At 25.9% G+C, this 18,107-nt stretch overlaps 7 protein-coding genes across 14 annotated transcripts; 4 read left to right on the forward strand and 3 right to left on the reverse strand.

Moving 5' to 3' along the window:
* The first annotated feature begins 51 nt into the window (after positions 1 to 51).
* Tsen34 (tRNA splicing endonuclease subunit 34) lies at positions 52 to 1,601 on the forward strand. The gene is made up of 5 exons (XM_074247938.1): positions 52 to 228; positions 302 to 573; positions 818 to 1,028; positions 1,098 to 1,253; positions 1,337 to 1,601. The coding sequence occupies exons 1-5, from the start codon at positions 177 to 179 to the stop codon at positions 1,528 to 1,530; spliced, it is 885 nt and encodes a 294-aa protein (XP_074104039.1). The 5' UTR covers positions 52 to 176; the 3' UTR covers positions 1,531 to 1,601.
* On the reverse strand, positions 1,584 to 2,587 carry Mrpl27 (mitochondrial ribosomal protein L27). The gene is made up of 3 exons (XM_074247942.1): positions 2,385 to 2,587; positions 1,917 to 2,083; positions 1,584 to 1,840 (listed from the first exon to the last, which is right to left on the reverse strand). Exons 1-3 carry the CDS (start codon positions 2,470 to 2,472, stop codon positions 1,637 to 1,639), a joined length of 459 nt encoding a protein of 152 aa, XP_074104043.1. The 5' UTR covers positions 2,473 to 2,587; the 3' UTR covers positions 1,584 to 1,636.
* Positions 2,588 to 2,721: 134 nt separating this feature from the next.
* On the forward strand, positions 2,722 to 8,116 carry LOC141530676 (uncharacterized). 2 transcript variants are annotated; one of them, XM_074247926.1, is made up of 6 exons: positions 2,722 to 2,876; positions 3,029 to 3,082; positions 3,191 to 3,457; positions 3,539 to 4,385; positions 4,457 to 4,650; positions 4,806 to 8,116. In XM_074247926.1, the coding sequence occupies exons 1-6, from the start codon at positions 2,781 to 2,783 to the stop codon at positions 4,884 to 4,886; spliced, it is 1,539 nt and encodes a 512-aa protein (XP_074104027.1). In that variant the 5' UTR covers positions 2,722 to 2,780; the 3' UTR covers positions 4,887 to 8,116. The 2 variants fall into 2 exon arrangements, with proteins under 2 accessions (XP_074104027.1, XP_074104028.1); XM_074247927.1 differs by having other exon boundaries at positions 4,460 to 4,650.
* Positions 8,117 to 8,267: 151 nt separating this feature from the next.
* LOC141530683 (mitochondrial import inner membrane translocase subunit Tim13) lies at positions 8,268 to 9,057 on the reverse strand. The gene is made up of 3 exons (XM_074247943.1): positions 8,834 to 9,057; positions 8,701 to 8,769; positions 8,268 to 8,490 (listed from the first exon to the last, which is right to left on the reverse strand). Exons 1-3 carry the CDS (start codon positions 8,936 to 8,938, stop codon positions 8,392 to 8,394), a joined length of 273 nt encoding a protein of 90 aa, XP_074104044.1. The 5' UTR covers positions 8,939 to 9,057; the 3' UTR covers positions 8,268 to 8,391.
* Positions 9,058 to 9,097: 40 nt separating this feature from the next.
* Positions 9,098 to 11,350, forward strand: LOC141530675 (uncharacterized). Its single transcript, XM_074247925.1, has 3 exons — positions 9,098 to 9,327; positions 9,793 to 10,826; positions 10,898 to 11,350. Exons 1-3 carry the CDS (start codon positions 9,237 to 9,239, stop codon positions 11,348 to 11,350), a joined length of 1,578 nt encoding a protein of 525 aa, XP_074104026.1. The 5' UTR covers positions 9,098 to 9,236.
* LOC141530677 (venom acid phosphatase Acph-1) lies at positions 11,318 to 18,057 on the reverse strand. 5 transcript variants are annotated; one of them, XM_074247933.1, is made up of 8 exons: positions 17,939 to 18,057; positions 13,378 to 13,475; positions 13,143 to 13,253; positions 12,944 to 13,057; positions 12,654 to 12,867; positions 12,339 to 12,535; positions 11,772 to 12,107; positions 11,318 to 11,689 (listed from the first exon to the last, which is right to left on the reverse strand). In XM_074247933.1, the coding sequence occupies exons 3-8, from the start codon at positions 13,221 to 13,223 to the stop codon at positions 11,474 to 11,476; spliced, it is 1,158 nt and encodes a 385-aa protein (XP_074104034.1). In that variant the 5' UTR covers positions 13,224 to 13,253; positions 13,378 to 13,475; positions 17,939 to 18,057; the 3' UTR covers positions 11,318 to 11,473. The 5 variants fall into 5 exon arrangements, with proteins under 5 accessions (XP_074104034.1, XP_074104029.1, XP_074104033.1 ...); XM_074247928.1 differs by having other exon boundaries at positions 13,143 to 13,289; positions 17,939 to 18,056; XM_074247932.1 differs by lacking the exon at positions 17,939 to 18,057 and adding an exon at positions 14,875 to 15,177.
* LOC141530678 (venom acid phosphatase Acph-1-like) lies at positions 13,721 to 17,325 on the forward strand. Of its 3 annotated transcripts, XM_074247935.1 has the most exons (7): positions 13,721 to 14,039; positions 14,347 to 14,508; positions 15,583 to 15,703; positions 15,930 to 16,037; positions 16,127 to 16,392; positions 16,451 to 16,734; positions 16,808 to 17,325. In XM_074247935.1, the coding sequence occupies exons 3-7, from the start codon at positions 15,617 to 15,619 to the stop codon at positions 17,200 to 17,202; spliced, it is 1,140 nt and encodes a 379-aa protein (XP_074104036.1). In that variant the 5' UTR covers positions 13,721 to 14,039; positions 14,347 to 14,508; positions 15,583 to 15,616; the 3' UTR covers positions 17,203 to 17,325. The 3 variants fall into 3 exon arrangements, with proteins under 3 accessions (XP_074104036.1, XP_074104037.1, XP_074104035.1); XM_074247936.1 differs by lacking the exons at positions 13,721 to 14,039; positions 14,347 to 14,508 and adding an exon at positions 14,591 to 14,615; XM_074247934.1 differs by lacking the exons at positions 13,721 to 14,039; positions 14,347 to 14,508 and adding an exon at positions 15,268 to 15,511.
* Positions 18,058 to 18,107: the final 50 nt, after the last annotated feature.

Genomic DNA, 18,107 nt, shown 5'->3' on the forward strand with positions numbered 1-18,107 from the left:
TTGTGTGGTGGAAATTACAATTAGCTCCATCTATACCATACTAATCGACATCATATTAAATAACTACTGTATTTATTATAATTAAACCAAAAAATAAATTTTCATAAAGGATTTAATTAATTTTTAACAACAATAATGTTATTTTAATTTTAAGAAGAAATTGAAATAAATTAAAAATGATTGATTTAGTAATTTCAAATGGAAATGTTTTTGTTTGGAGCGCTGAAGGTATTTTTATTTTATTTTTATGCTTATGAAACTTTAATTGTTTATTGATAATCAAGAATTTATTTTATTTCAGATTGGCTGACATTGAGAAGAGAACACCGTATAATTGGAGCAACAATTGGATGCCCACACACTCTTCCTCGGCAAGAAATAATGCAAGGATTACCTCTGATGATACTACCAGAAGAAGTAACTATATTGCTGGAAAATAAAATTGCTCGGCTTGTTGAATATCCTAGCTTGAGGCAAGAGCCCGATGATGATATGAGGAAAGTTTTTGAAAACTTCAGGAAGAAAATATTTAAAGAGCAAGAGGCTGCTCTGAAAGATGGAAAAAAGAAACAAGTTTGTACAATTTTTTATTTCACTTTGATTATTAGTACTCGAGAATAATTAGATATAAATTATTCAAAATTAACTTCATATCTCCAACTATTAAAATACAATTATTTGAAATGACACTGAAGTCGACAGATATTAAAAATTATTTTAGAATTTTATAGCAGTTAAATTATTATAAAAAAAAATTTAATTAAAAGGTTTCACATGTGAAAATTAATAAAAATTACAAGTAAATAATTTTTTTTAGATACTCGAGAAAATTGATTCTATTATTGAAGGTAAAAAGCGCAAAAGTTTAGGATTGAATACTTCTAAAAAAAGTATGAAGAAGACTTTGGATGATGCCACAGCTGAGGCGGTAAAAAGAGTTGAGATAGATCGAGATGCTCTTTTGGCTGAACAACTTAGCAAATATCCAAAACTTGATCCAGATGATTCTCTGGTTCAAATACACACCAGTAAGATGAATTAATATTTTTAAATATTGCAATTACAATATAAATAATGAAGAATTAAAATCATTGCAGTTTATCCTTGGAATATTGATGTAAGAGAAGTTGAATGGAATTATCCTCAAACTGCCCAAGAAAAGTTACGATGTGAGGTGTTCAAAGATTTCTGGAAAAAAGGATGTTATTTAACTCTTGGAGAAAAATTTGGTGGTGATTATCTCGTTTATCCAGGTAACATGACATCATCACTCCTAGCTACATAATTCCAATTTTAGTAACCCGCTTTGATAATTGAGTATCAATTTAAATTTCAGGCGATCCTGTAATGTTTCATTCACAATTTATAGTTTCATGCATGGACATAGACGAGGAAATTCCAATTCTTAATCTAACTGGTCAATGCAGAGTTGCTTGTCATGTGAGAAAAACTCAAGTATACGCTTATTTTTCTGACGACAATAAAGTTGCTTATCAGTCATTCCAATATGATAATTCAAATATGATTTGATTATTAATTTATAAGGCTTACTGTAATTATGTATAATAAATAAAATATTTACATCCTTTATAATCAACAAAATTTATTCCAAATTATTTACCAACTACATTTATATTTAAATTGCATCAACCAATTTAAAACGGTCGTGCTGTTTTTCTGGTATAATATTGAAATGTTTTTTGTAGATAACTTCGCCTTTTCTATCAGAGTAGTGTCTTTGTACCCAAGTGTGGTTCCAGTTAAGATCACACTTTTCACATGTGACAACTACCTTTCCTGGTACGATTGCAAAGAGAGTTCCATTCTTACCAAATCCAACCTGTAGAAAGTAAAAAATAATTATTAATAAAGAATCAATAATTATTTAAAACTCATGAATAAAGAAATTAAATTACATTGAGACCAGGATGCCATCGGGGTATTAATTGAGTAGCTAAAAGAGTTCCTCCAGTAACAACTTCACCATCCTGACATTTCCAACCCCTATGATATGGTCTTGTTTTATTACCACCTCGATTTTGTGTCGTTGAACGTGTATTTCTCGTTTTATTTCTGACAACGACTGTAAAATAATAAAAAATTTCATCAATTATCATCCAACTTTTATATAAAAATTAAGTTAGCCGACATCTAAAAATTTTTAGAATTTTTTTTTATTGAAAAATTATTTTTAAAAAAATAAAACAAAAAATTTCACATGTAGAAATTTTAAAAAATTAAAAATGCAATTTTTAAAACTTTTTTTGAAAAAAATTTGTTTGATAAAAATAATTAAAAAATCCGGAGGCACTAATCAAGTGACTGCTACTTATAGCATAATTTTTATTGAATGTCTAAGTTAAATAATTTGTTTATAACTTTACCATGATTATGTGTGACTATAGCTGGAGTTAATAAATTTTGTTTGATATTTCGGAGAGTAGAAAAGACAGCTTGTGATATCATTGACATTGTTTTTAATTTTTTACTCCAAAAACTTATAAACAAACTGGTAATTATTTATTAAATCAAAACTTTAGAGCACTAACCTTTTTTATAGTCGATAAAATAATTTCTTTTATTTAAATCAACTGATGATAATACCAATAAAGTCGTCTTTATGAAAAAGGTATATTAAGTGGACAATTAAAAATATACTATAGATATGTTTTTGTATAGTACGTGACGACGTACAGATGATTAAATAGCGCGCAATGGGAAGGCAGCCTAAATATTTACATCTTCAAGTACTTCTGGTGGGTTAATTATTATTTGTCACAATGATAGACGGAAACATATCAATGGAGGAAGATACGGAGTTACGAGACCTAGTGGTACAGACCCTAGAAAATAATGGAGTTCTCGCTAAAGTCCGGGTAAGTTTTTATTTATTATTTATTGTCTTGGATTTAAGGTTAATTGTTGATCTGGCGGCGTAATAAAATAATGACATGAGGCAAAAATAATTGTCCTTTAATTAACATACCTGCTGAACACGTTTTTAAATATATTTATTTATTTTATTTAGGCTGAACTTCGAGCTAGTGTCTTCTTAGCACTTGAAGAGCAAGAATCCGTAGTTGTAAGTTTGCTATTTTTATATTACGTTTTAATATTATCGACCAGGCTCAGTAGGTCAGTTGCTTTGATCATTACTGATGGATTTTATTTATTTTTTTATTTTATTTAGAATCCCGAACCACTTTTAAACAAAACAGTAAAACAGTACCTGGCTAATTCTGAAGGAAAATTATTATTTTCATTAGTTAGAGAATTTTTAGAATACTTTGGTTTGGATTACACAATATCTGTATACGATCCAGAAACTTATATTGGAAAGGAGTACAATTATATGGGCAGAAATAAATTGTGTGAAAAATTGGGTATTAATTCAACAGAACCATTGCTTGGAGAATTACTTAAGAACAGCATTAATGGTGCCTTTAATAATTCAAAGGTAATTTTTATTTTTTAATAAATTAATAATTAATAATTATTATTAATATTAACTCTAATGATAATTTATATTAAATTTTAGAATGAATCAATAAATGATAGCAATTTAAAATCATGTGAAACAAGCAATATACAAAATGCAACATTTGATGTATCAATTCCACAAGTAGTCCATAAAGAATCAACCTCATTATCTAATGACAATGATTCATCGGAAAAAGCAGAAAGTATTTCAGATTTTAATCAAGAAATTCCAATAAATGTGACAATAACAGATAAAAAAACGTCCGGTAAAATATTAACTAATGCACTAATTGATACCTCAAGTTGTGAAGTACATAATAAATCACTCAGGGAAAATACAAGTTCAGAAAATGATTGCGAAACTGATAACAATAAGTTAGATGATAATGAAACAGGTAATAATAATTTATCAACATCATCACACAATAATTTATCGCCGACACAGAATAATCAAAATGCACCAACAACAAACTGCCCATCATATGGAAAAAAAAATGACAATGAGTCAAAAAAATTAATGAATAAAAGTGAGCATTTAATCAAGTTTGATGAATCGAACATTGTGGAGTCGGAATTAGATTCAAATGAGGATGAATCAAAGTCGAAAGTTACGGCAGCTGTTACAACAGCTGTTAGTAGTGTCGAGTTACAAAATACAAATAATGCTCAAAATCTCCGTAAAGTTGATGTGGATAATAATTCATTTAGTAAGACTGTTTATTTTGAAGAAATAATTGTTGATGGTAAATTCGAAAAAGTTGGAGCAACTAAGAAAAATGAATCATTACTCGGAAATTTGCCACCCCTCGTCCCGAAGACAAATTCTATTTTTAGCGATTTACCTCCTTTGAATGGCAAAAAAACTAATATTAATGATTTGAAAGAACTGATGGACATTGGACTGAGTACGCAAATTTAATAATTCGTTTGATAATTTAGCGGTTTAGATAAAAAACTAAATAATTATTTTTTCTAGCAGGAGATGTGGATAATTATGAAGAAGATTTCGTTTCTTCAGCGTCAGGCAGTACCAACGAACAGAGTCCAGCTAAAAACCCAGATAAAAATATCGAGAGTCCTGTGAAACAACTACCACAGACAGTTATTGACGACAAGAGTCAAAGTGCTCGGAGCGAAGAAATCAGCGAAGATATCGACGAAATAGAAGAGGTATTAAGCACTAATATTTCTTGTGTGAGTGATTCTGTTGTTATTTAAAATAATTTATTTTCTTCGGAAAAAATACGTCGCCGGTCGACAAATAGCAAAAACCCGGATACTAAACACCTTTTTATACGAGTTTAAGCGTCATTGTTTTATTGCAGCTCGATGATACCTCCGGAGATAATAAGAGTATCGCTAATTTCGCGATGGGTAATGCGTTGGACTGTACTGAAAAAGCGTAGTATGTATTTTATTGTTATTTAGAATTACGATAAGAGTTTTTTGTAAACTGAAACAAGTCTGTGGGCGTTATTTAGATCTTATTAATTACAATGATGGTCTAAGGTCCACAGAGTTGTAATTAATTACGAAAAATAAAGACACTTGAGCGGTTCAATGTCCTTAACTGAAGGCATGGACACTGCCAGAGACGTGGCTCAATATTTAATTGGTAAGTTGCGCTGCAAAAAAACGTAGAAGGAATAAGTCTGAATGTTATTATTATTATTATTATTATTATTATTATTATTATTATTATTATTATTATTATTATTATTATATTATACAAATCTTTATTCCCTATCACACTCTGTCAAATATCGAATTTTATCCATAATTTTTTTGTACAGAGATGAATATTCTAAACACAATATTTTTCTACATTTTGTAGTACAAAGATAATTTATTATCAACAATATAAATATATAGAAATGCCTGTTTGGCTGAATAAACTCAACTAGAAAATTTATTGATATAAAATAAAAATAATAACTTTGATGACAGATCATATATTGATATTTTAAATTGTTTATCTGTTTGGATGAATTTCCTCCTGCGTTATTCTGCAATTGCGCTTAGTATTACTATTACTATTACTACTATTATAATTATAATTGTAATTGTAATTAATATTATTATTATTTTTATTATTATTATTATTATTACTACTGCTACTAATAAAATTGATATAATTATTAATCTCATTATTATTTGAATAATAATTATATTACGTTTGTCAGAGAGATTATTTATGGACTGTAAAAGTAATAACGTTTGTTGACGTTAATAAGTTTTAGTTAAAAAAAAAGAAATAATTGTTCCACTTTGCCCACTGTAATTTTTGTTTGTTAATCGTGAAAATATTTCTGCATATATTGACTGTTGTGTATTACCTCATTTGACTGAAGCTAACTGCTAAAGTATCTTAAAAGATACTGATAAATCATCCGTCTTAAGTAATGTGGATTGCCTGAAAAATAAAAAATCTATCAAGTTATTTTTTCTTGACGATAATTAAATATGGTGCTAAGTGTTTTTAAAATTATCTATCAGAGTTTAGTAAATTTAAGTACTTGTATATTTTTTCTTGCCGATTGCAAGAACTTTAAATATTAAATATTGAATAATACTGATAAATACGAGTAATGAGTAATGACAAAAGTTAATAAAAAATAGAGTTAAATTATTGTTTTAAAACTGTAGAGACAAGTGTATACTATTGTGATTTTTGGGCAATCCTTTACAGTGAGAATTATTAAAGCAATTTCGATTTAATGATACGATAAATCATTTCATCTTGATGTATTTAATTAGAACAAAAAAAAAAAAAAGAAACTTGAGTACAATTTAAAATTTAAAATTGACTCAATACATTTTTAATGCTATATAGACAAAAAAAATATATATATTGCGTATTTAATTATAAGAGACATCGATCGATTTTTTCAAATGTTCATTTTTCTGCTGTAACTATAGTATATATTTAATTAATTTATAAAAAAAAAAAAAAACTGATGAGGTATCTCAAAAATAATTACAAAAATACATTTATAAGGCTGCATTTTAAAAAACGAAAAAAAAAAAAAATAACTGAGCTTGACCAACATTAGCCCTTCGTAAATTTGAGAAAATATAAAACAAAATAATTACAAATAAAAATAAACAGGTGTGTTCCTGACCAATCAACGTGGTTACATTTTGTTGTCTGAATATGTACGTAAATATTCAATCATACATTTTATCAAACACTATTATCAGTTTATTAATTAATTAATTAATTAATTAATTAAATAAATAATTTAAATTCAGGACTGCATTGTACATTCCCACGTATGTTATAATTTATGTAGTAACTACATTCCATTAATATTTCTGATTACAATTAATGTTAAAGCGATCAATTATTTATAATCTTTTATGGAGATACAACATACTTATTATGGGAAACTAGATTTGACAATTTAAATTATTTATTTCTATTTTTAAATTAATAATTAATTATGTAAGAATAGTATGTAAGAAAAATTGTAATTTTGTTTTCTTCATAGTTGAGCATTAGCTCTATTAATTTATATATTATTGTTGACTTTTTTTTCCGGTGAAATATTTTTATTTATATTAATCATTTAGCAATAAGAATTATTAAAATTAAGTAAAGTAATTGATAATGTTATATATTTTGACAGAAATATATATAACAGACGAAGATAATAATTTTGTAACCACGTTGAATATATTGGTAGCTATATTGTGCCTTTTAGCGTGTATTAATAATAATTGATAATTTAAATCATACTTAAAAATAATAATAAATCAATGCAAATAATATTGTGGAATTGTATGACTGTCATATTATTGTGGCTACTTATATAAATTTGTTATATATATTTTAACAAAAATCCACATTTTTATAGACACTATTTATTTTGAGAAGAAAAAAAAATTAATGATTGATCCGTTTAATTGAAACTTAACTATTTAAATAATTTTTATGTACTTTATAATATTTATTATGCATGCTTTACTTAATTTGTTGTAATTGTTTATTATAATTATTATAATTTTTTGTTTTCTATTTTTACTGCATTTATCTGCATGCTTTAAAAACTCTGAAAATTATAATTATAGATTAGGAATATAATTAAAGAGCTTCCGATTTATTATTAAATCTGGAGATACTTTATAATACCTTGAAGCATTGTATATATTATTATACATAGATCTAAACATAAATAGTTGATAATTTCACCAATTTATATAAATATTATAATGGAATTGATTTTTAATTGTAATAAATATTGGTATGTAAACTTTTATCGGACAAAAGTAATCAAAAATCAAATTAAAACTGATTGAAAACATTTATTTTTATTAAAATAGTTTTTAACACAATTTATTTTCATTTTATACAATCTTAAATAATCAAAAGTATTTTATAAAAAAAAAAAAAAAAAAAAAAAAAAAAAAATTAAGTTTTATTGAAAATTTTTAAATAATTTAAATTTATTTTGATTATTTTATAAACGATTTTTGTAGCCGCCCAAGTTGAAATGAAAACTCTTAAATGATAAATCTGCTCCACACTAGATCGAAAATTTGTGTGAAATAGACTTAAAGTAATGTTGTTCCTATGTAATTTGTAAAAAAAAATTAATTAAAACTTAAAAAATGATAGTAATTGTATTCAGTCAAATACAAATAAAATTATGTATTTACAAATAATTGTGGTAATTATTTTCAATTAGTAATATTTATAAATACAAGACAACTATTTAACATTTTTATAATTATTATCATCATTATTCATGTAACTGAAGTAAAAAAAAATTATTTAGTATCATAGCTTCAACAGTTATAATTTTTTTTTTAATAATTCAATCGAACTAAAAAATTACATCATCTTATAATACCAAACATAATTTTAATGCATATTTATGTTATAATACATAAATACATTTATTTATTTATTTACAATCTATTGCGCTCTCTCTGCAATCGATTACTGTAGGCTTTAGATACGACATTGAATGCATCCATGTAACGATCCATGCACATTGCAACACATTTCTGAAATAGAAATAATTCTTTTTTAATTAATATCTAGAATTTTAGAATTTTTAATTTACAATATTTTTAATTAAAGAAAAAAAATTTTAATGAATAAATAAATGTCTTAAATATAAATTTATGAGACATAAACAAAACTTTTAATTATAAACTTAAAATTCTAATAATAAAGCTTCTCAAATTCTAAGATGATCATTTTTTTTTTTTTACCTGTTCTGAACTATCCAAGGAACTTCCCGGCTTAATGATACATTTCTTGAAACATTTTTCTGTTATTTTCTGTAAATTATAATAATTATTAAATTTAAATAATTTAAATGCTTTTAATTATGCAATATATTACCGTGAGTAACTCTTGGGCATTTGCAACAGCTATTTCTTGTTTAACCTGTTGCATAAGTTCATCTTTATCAATATTAGATAATGATCCTGTCTGTAAAGACTCCATTGTTTAAAAATATTTTTTAATAATTATTACTTTAATTAATTTAATTTAATTATTTATAAATGTACAAAGTACACGTTTGATCACACCGGTGGACCACGAGACTTCAGCCGACTGAAGTTGTGCACTATACTTGTTATAGATTATTTCTAACCTTAATATCTCGATTGTTACAATCGAACATCGAAATTATAAATTCGAATAATCAGAGTTCAGTTTATCAAAAGCTGCTGATTAATGAAGAGAAGAATAATTAACAATTAAACGGGTTACTATTTTATTTATTTGATGAATCTTAATCATGAATGTACATGATAATTTTTTAAATACTATCTCTGATAAATTATTGACTACCTTATCAAATAACTGTGTAAAAACAAATAAGCTAATTGGTAAGTTAATTTTTATTATTAATTTCTAGCATGATTAATTTAAATAGTGACAAAAAAATGGACATTTAGAAATTTAAAAAAACCACAAATGCAATTTTTTAAAAATAATTTTTTTGGAACATATTTATTTGTTAAAAAATATTAAAAAATTGTTAAGTGACAGTTAACTTTAATGTCACAAAAAAATATACTTGAAAAATTTGCACTTGTAATTTCTTTTAATTTCTGGATGAAGAATTTTTTTGAATAAAATTTTTTCATAAAAAAAATTAACAGATGTATTTTAATTTCAGTAACATAATCTATATCATTAAATGAATAAGCAAAATTTTGTGGCCAGTGTTTTTTTAAATATTTATTATATATTTATATTAAAAAAAAAAAATTTTGCAAGGTTGCTAGTAATTTTTATAATAGCTAGTGTGACTTATAATTTATTTATTTTTTTTTCTTTTATGCAAACAGCTAAAAGGAATGAAACAAAGTCGCCAATTTTAATAGACTTACTAACTGAATTTACCAGAGAAGAATTGAATGTTGAGCAAGAATCAGCAGAGCCTAAAAAATGTACATGTCCTTATCATGCTGATTATGACAAGCCGCAAAATTTGAATCTACCTGCTGTTGTCAGTCCAAATTTTAAATGGGAAAAGCAATTAAAGTTTCTTCGGGTGATAACATGGCTCAAATCATGCATTAAAAGGGAGTCTAATGTATCAGCTGAGGACGTACAGAGCCTAGTGAAACAATTCTCCACAACCTGTGAGTCCAATTTAGAGAAAAAAAATGAACCGATTATTTTAAAGATCAAGAAGCGAAGTCTAGAAAAAGAAGAAGAAGAAGATGATGATTGTCAAGAACTGAAGGACATAACAAACACTACGAAGATGAGCAATCATAAAAAATCTAAGAAGAAGCGAGTGAAGAGGATTAAAAAATCAGTTTTACCAGAAGAAGATTTAGAGGCAAGTCAATGTAGTCCTTTAGTGAGTTTCGGTGAAGATTCCCTTCCGAAATCATTTATGCTTAGTCCGATAAATAGCCTCGCTGATAGTGGAATTGACATTGAGACCTTTATTAGTAGTTACCTACTGTGTCATTTCCCAAATGAAGAAGCGAATTCTGACAATTCGCACCAACAAACAGATTACATTAGTTTTTTTAAGCAATCTGATGGTGAAAAGATATTAGAAAGTCCAAAGCAGGATTATACAATTTCATCAGATCAATTGATGCTGATTCATGAACAATGTCAGCTGGATGATTTTGCTCTGACTGTCGTTCGTGATTTTCTCGATGAATTTAATTCAGAAAAAGTCTTTGAAAATATTTTTAAAAATAAAGCGCTTATTGTAGAATCCTTTCAAACAATTGGAGATTTCGTAAATCATTTAGAAAGAAGGGAAAAAAATAATATCACCATCGTTCATTTTTTCATTAAAATAATTATGTCGACTATCAAAAAAGCCTTTGATGCTTCAGTAAATAATAATCTTACGGTAAAAAATTATTTGTTAGTTAATGTCATAAATTTTTAATCTTTATTTTACTTATCTTTATTATATTTTAGAACTTCAAGGCTCAACTTTATGTGTCAATGGTCTTAGAGCTTAACAAATCTTTGAAAACGATCAAAGAAACACTAGATTTTCTGATTACGCAATTATTTGACTCGTTAGAAGACGTTTCTCAATGTGTTGATATTCGTTTAAAAAGATCAATAGAGAGACATGAGTATATTATTCTCTATGGGTTAGAGATTACGATAAAAAAATTCTGTGAAATGATAAGCTGCGAAATAGTGAAGACCAAACTTCAAGATTCACCAGCAAAAATAACAGCTTTCTGGCGAAGACATCTGATTGCTCACTTTGATCCTACATTCAACGAACAGCGAGCTATTCCTGAAGATGACTTGAAAGAATTTTTAATTATAAGCTTAAATAAATTATTAGGAACTTATAAATTAATGAATCCTTTGAAAGCAGAGTGGGTTCTTAAATTAATTTGTTTATTGTCGTAATAATTATAGATTAAATTTTAACCTTTTTTATCGGTAGCTTTGGTTACTTGTTAATTATAAGATTTTTAAAATTATTGATTATATTTTAACAATTTAGTAATTTTAAAGTCAATTTTAGAAGTTTTAATAAATATTAATCATTGTCAAACTTAACAAAATAAATAAAAGCACTGAATTAATTATTGGTATTGGCGATGCATTCGATATTTCTTCGCATAAAGCTGTCGCGTTTTCAGGAAGTATGTTCTTTAATTCATCAGAGAACTTGTCAATTGGACAATATTGATCACAGTTTTTTAATTTAAAAGGAACTGTTTCGTTGTATGAATAAAATATCATCTGTAATGAGATAAAAACGCAATTGACGCGTTAATTAATCATATCATATAAATAATTTGTATTTAGTAATTAAGTTTCTTACTTTTAGAGAGTATTTGTTTGTCAAAGTATCACTATAGGTCTCAAAAATGAGTGCTGTCGTTGAACTTAAATAATGAGGCGACCACAAATTTATGCTTTTCAATAATCCGATAATGTTACGGTCTTCAGCACTGTACATTATAATTTTAAGTTTACTGGTGCCGTTGCTCTTTTGATGTGCCAACGAGTCGCTGATTATTTTTTTGAGCAATGTCCCACCGTTTAATTTCTTCTGACGCTCAGTATTTGCTAAGTGGTCATAGGACAAGAAAGTTAGCTCTGAAATGTCAGTGGATAAATCTGAAGCCCATGCAGGGAGAGACATATTGGAATCAACCTAGATAAGATGAGTATTCATTTAATTTATTAACAAATTAATTAAATAAATTAAATTAATTTAAAGGGAATAGCCAAAAAAAATTTTTTTTTTGTATTAAATTATTAAAAAAATTTTTTTTTTGTATTAAATTAAAGTTTATATATTAAAAAATATGTATCTAGAGTTTTATATGAAAATCACCCATTTTTTCGATCCTCACAGTGGCTATCCCTCTTAATTTACACTTACAATAGTTTGAAGAACAGAAGAAAGTAATGCGACGTCTGAAGGTGTTTTTATTTCTGATCCATATGATTTTGTTGCAGAAGAATATAACAATTCATGATTAGGAGACCTTAAATCAATCTGAGCTTTTTTTTCATCTTCAGAAAACGTCGGACATAGACTTCCTAATAATAAAGTGTCGCGTTCTGCTGGTATGTAGTCTAGAACAAATTAGAGTTTACTTATTATTATTTCAGCACTGTATTAGAGGTAAAAATTTGAAATAAATTAACAATATTTATAATATTATTAATAAATTAATTTAATTTTAATTAGTACCTGTTGGAACTGGTTGCCAATTTAAGCCGCTTTGCCAAACTTGAGCTTCAGCAGGAGGCCAAAGACCTGCGTTCACCAGAAGCCCAGAAATCATAGACAGAGGGTACTCGGTCGTTCGCGTTCTCATTAAATCTGGGTGAAAAATTTCTCCGAGAAAAGAATTGTAATTTTTTCTTAAGTATACTCCTAGATTATACATATCCATTTTCGCTGACTGTACAATCAATCAAATTTAAAATTAAAAAAAAAAAAAAAAAAGGTAATTATGAAAGTAACTCAGTGATACTTACATTTACCATGTCATCAGTAGACTCCAAAAAATATTTATAGTCCAATTTTTCAGGATATGTATAAGTATTGTCTTCATTGATTTTTATTGGCGCGTACAATTTATGTGAAAATACCTGTCGGTTTCAAACAATAGTAATAATTATAAAAAAAAAACTGTGAGTAAATATATTCTTGTAGATAATTAAAAATAATAGATACCACGTGCACTAATTTCAATTGTTGATCTGACAGTACAGACCCGGAGAGACATAGAACAAGAGTTCCAAACAGCAGCATCATGACACCAAAAATTTATCAAGTATCTGAACACTTTTTAAAGATTTTTATCAGTTGTAGTAATTATTGCTACAGAATAAGAATTATTACAATTATTATTGTTAATTAAATCTTAAATTTCATTCACAGAAATTTAAAATCAACTTCAGATACGAACCTTCAGCAGTGAGACATGGAAAATTCTTCAGACGACTCAATATGAAAAAAAATGCCACCAGACTCGTGATCGTTTCTCTCCCACTTGAACTGATTCAACTACACAAAAGAATAAAATAATGATTACATTATAGCCAGTATAAATCCACACCGCTCAGGCATGATCTTAGAAAACATTAAAATTCTTATCTTCTTGCATGTAGAAATAGTAATTTATCTTTATTGTAAATCATGAAGGTACTTTCAGGCATATATTTAATAAACAAATACTAACAAGGCTTAAGTAGATGTATTATTGATAAATTAGTTTACTTAACTAATTTTATCTGTGTGTAATAAAATTATTTTTTTATTTTTAGTATTTCGTGCGAAAGCGTCCGTAACAGTAGAGGTAAATTCTTTAATTACGTCAGATAAATTTTTTTTATCCTTGCTAAAATTATAAATTATAATATTTTATAAATTATTAATAGTACTTAGACATTAAAAATTCAAATATTTTCTACTTATTTACTACAACAACATGATGTTTTATTTTCTAACAATTATATTAATCAACTTAATAGATAAATTGATAGTAATCAATAAATAGATAAATTGTAATAACTAGTTTGAGTTAAACTGCAATACATGAATTATTTAAAAGTTGCTGTGTAGTTTTAAGTAAGTATTACAACGGTAAAGTTGAAAAATTAACATTTGTTTAAATTAAAAATATAACATACAAAAATTCAATCTCATAAACATTTTTGGGAATTGATTTTTTATTTTTTTAATATGATATATTTTAATGAAGAATATTCAATATTTTTAATTTTGCTGATTAAATAAAAATAAAAATGAAAAAAATTTTAAATGAATAAATAATGAATTTTGTTGAAATTTTGAAAATTCCATTAATGAATTTTTAAAACAAATAAATATTAAAAGTCAGCAATACAATTTACTAATAACTTTCTAATTTTGATAGTGTCATCAATACCAAACGTCATATGATGGTTCAAAAGATTAATTACTTGAAGATGATGATGAAATAATTTAGTAATAGGTTTATCCAAATTCAAGTTTAAACATTATTAACGTAAATCAGATAAGATTATAAAAATCAAGGAATTAACATCTTAACTTTTAAGTAAGTATTCCTTTTATTACAAGTAAAATCATTTGGGTTTGACAGTTAAGTTTGATAGATTAAATAATTTTGGTGAGGGTTCTTTCAATTGCCCTGATTAAAAAAAAGTATTAAGACAAAGAAAAAAGTATTGAAAAGAATTGGTTTTCTAGACAATCCAATTCTTTTTAATACTTTTTTCTTTGTCTCAATACTTTTTTTTATTCAGAGTGATTTCCACGAGACAATTTCTCAATCAATTAAAGTGTGAAAAAAACTGTTATTCATCACTTAAAATTTATTTTTCTTCTAATTAACAAGCGTTTTACGTAATTTCTTAGAATATAATAAAATAATAAATTATTAATTAATTAATTGGTTACTTGCGTCGATAAACTTTGTCGTGAACGAACAGTAAGAGATTGCAGACCAGTTTAAGTTTGTGTTCAATCGAAAATTTTCTTTCAAACTGTGGTAAAAAAAGTATTTTTTAGAGCGTGGAATTTACGTATGCTGTCGATTATTAAGTAATGTATGACTTGTTCACTTGAATTGACATCCAATCACATTCAATTGAATTCAATAAAATTCAATCGGTTTTATCGCGAAATATTTTCTTCTTCGCGGGTAATTTTTCGCGTGTGATTTATTAAAAATTACAATTACAGCGATATAATTTCGGTTAATTTTAAATTTAAATAAATACTACAATAAAATAAATTTATATTTTATTAATAACAAGTTATGGTCGTTTAATTGTCAATTGCCTTCATCTAAGAAGTACATACTTGCGATCGCGTGCAGTGCGTACGTCAATTAATTTAAAAGTTGCCTTCGCATAATTACACTCACACTGAGATCGATGTATTCGTGATAACTAACAATAAATAATTAATAATTAATAATATAAAGTCAATACTATAATATATAGTCAATACTTGATGTGTTTATTAGTGATGATAAATTGCAGAATTGATAGTCAATTTTAAATGACAAATAATTGCTTTTGTATTTTTTCTGCCAGGTGAATAATATTTTTAAGATGTAAATTAATTAGATGATAATTTTAAAATATTAATTAATTTTTATTTACAGGTATTAAAACTAAAGAAATAATTTATGTACAACAATGATGTTTAAATTGTGTTTACTAGTCATTATTAATTTAATAATAAAAATTGAATCTGTTGAGTATGATCTAGAATTTTTGGGTGTAGTAAGTTTTAACTTTATATTTTATATTTTAAAAATTTACGGATAAATTATTTTTAATCAAATATTTTGCAATAATAGGTATTTTTCTTCCCGAGTATATAATAAAAAAAAAATAATAATAATAATCAAATATAATCTTGCTTTTAATAATAAATTTTTACTCACAGAATTATAACTTTATTCATTGCATTTTTTTTTTTTTTTTTTTTTTTTTTTTTTTTCACGAGGTATTCCGACATGGAGACCGCGCACCTGATAATGGAAGAGAGCAATACCCGAATGATCCGTACAAAGATTATGACTTTTTCCCGGAAGGCCACGGAGGATTAACTAAAGTAAGTATTTGGATAAATTATTGCTCAATTTGATAATTCCTAAAAAGTTTAACCTTGACTGCTGTTTTTTAATAATTTATTTATTTTAGCGCGGTAAAAAGAGAGAATTTGATCTAGGTGTTTATCTTCGCAACCGTTACAACGACTTTTTGGGAGAAACTTATGTTCCAAAAAAAATAATGGCTCGAAGTACGGAGTACGACAGAGCTAAAATGTCTTTACAATTGGTAATGAGTGCTATATATCCTCCAAAAGGTGACCAAGTTTGGAATGAAAATCTCATCTGGCAACCAATTGCTTTTACTTATCAACCCGGTGATATTGATATTCTTATGATTCCTGAAGAATGTCCAAAGTAAGAATTCACTATGAATTGTAATTATATTTATTTAAATTAATAAAATTATTTTTAGATTTTTAGAAGAGTTAAATCGAGTAAAAGAATTACCAGAAGTAAAAAAACAAGTAGACAAAATGCGTCCGTTTATGCAAAAACTTACATTACTTTCTGGTAAAATTATAAATACAACAACTGACTTTTATGATATGTATCACAATTTAATGGCAGAGTATGTTATGGAACTAAAATTACCTTCCTGGACAGAAGGAATTTTTCCTAAAGTGGCACTATGGGACGGAATTACATTAGATTATAAAATAACTCATTACAATGAAAAACTTAGAAGATTAAACGGCGGTAAATATTTTTTGCTAAATTCATCTTGTTTCAGAATTATTATCACTACCTTTAATGTAATTATTTATTACAGGAATGTTCGTTAGACATTTCACAGATATTATGACAAATATAATTAACAATGAAACCAACAATGCGCCGAAGATTAATTTACTAAGCGGACATGAAACGAACGTCGCGTCTCTATTGAATACTCTTGATGTATTCGAACCTCACGTGCCTGCATATAGCAGCGGTGTAATTATTGAATTACTTCGCAATCAGACTGATTATTTTGTCGGAATACGACATTACTTAGGAATCCCACCAAAGTCTGTAGAGAAACAAATTCCAGGATGCGCTGTTCCTTGTCCGTTCAATGACTTTATGAGGATAATGAAAAATCTTATACCTTCGGACGAAGATATGATATGTACCAAAGGCGTATCTCCATATCGAGCGGTCATAAATAAAGCTGATGTTGAATAATTTTTATTTAATTCTTCTCATTTCAGAAATAGTTCAAATTTTAGTTAGTATTTAATTAATATATTAATTTTCAATTTTAATACATTGAGAAAAAAAATACTTTTATTAAAATTATTTGTTGAATTTTATAGCAATTAAATTATTGAAAAAAAAAATTTAATTAAAAAGTTTCACATGTGAAAATTAATGAAAATTACAAGTGAAAATTTTTTAGAGCATTTTTTTATTGTAATTAATTTGTTAAAAAAATTTTTAAAATTGACAGGTGACCGCTAATTTCAGTATTATTTAAGAACTTGTTAAATTGATTGAAATAATTTTTACTTAATTTAAATGAAGCTTTTCTTTTACTTATCTATTATTTAAAGATAAATATTAAAGCTCTTCTCTTCAGAAATTAATAATTAAAAATAACAGAATATTTAATCATCATCGAATTTTTTGAACCAAGAAATTATTAATTGAATAAAAGTATTTTTTTTTTTTTCAGTGTAGATGAGTATTATATAATTATACTTAATATAAATTAATTGATTCAAATAATTGTATTTTAATAGTTAAAAGTACGAACCTGATTTTGAATAATTTATATCTAATTATTTTTATCTTAGATATTTATAATTATTAGTACTTAATTATAAGTTTCAATGTAATTTTATATAATTATACTTAATATAAGTTAATTGTATTTTAATAGCTAGAAGAGTATCAAAACTGAATCTGTTGAAAAACTTACATTAGAAGTGTACTGGAAATTTTATATTAGAATATATGTAATTAAATTTAATATCACCACAAATAAATAACTAAATATATAATTCTGATTTATTACGCACGCACTTAATAGTAAAAAAATTACTGCTCTACTTAGTATGTAGTTATCTAATAATTAGTTTTTTATCTAC

Source organism: Cotesia typhae, unplaced genomic scaffold (genome assembly GCF_013202065.1).
Source record: "Cotesia typhae breed Kobodo isofemale line unplaced genomic scaffold, CoteBio_Ctyphae contig_5, whole genome shotgun sequence".
NCBI classification, from domain to species: domain Eukaryota; kingdom Metazoa; phylum Arthropoda; class Insecta; order Hymenoptera; family Braconidae; genus Cotesia; species Cotesia typhae.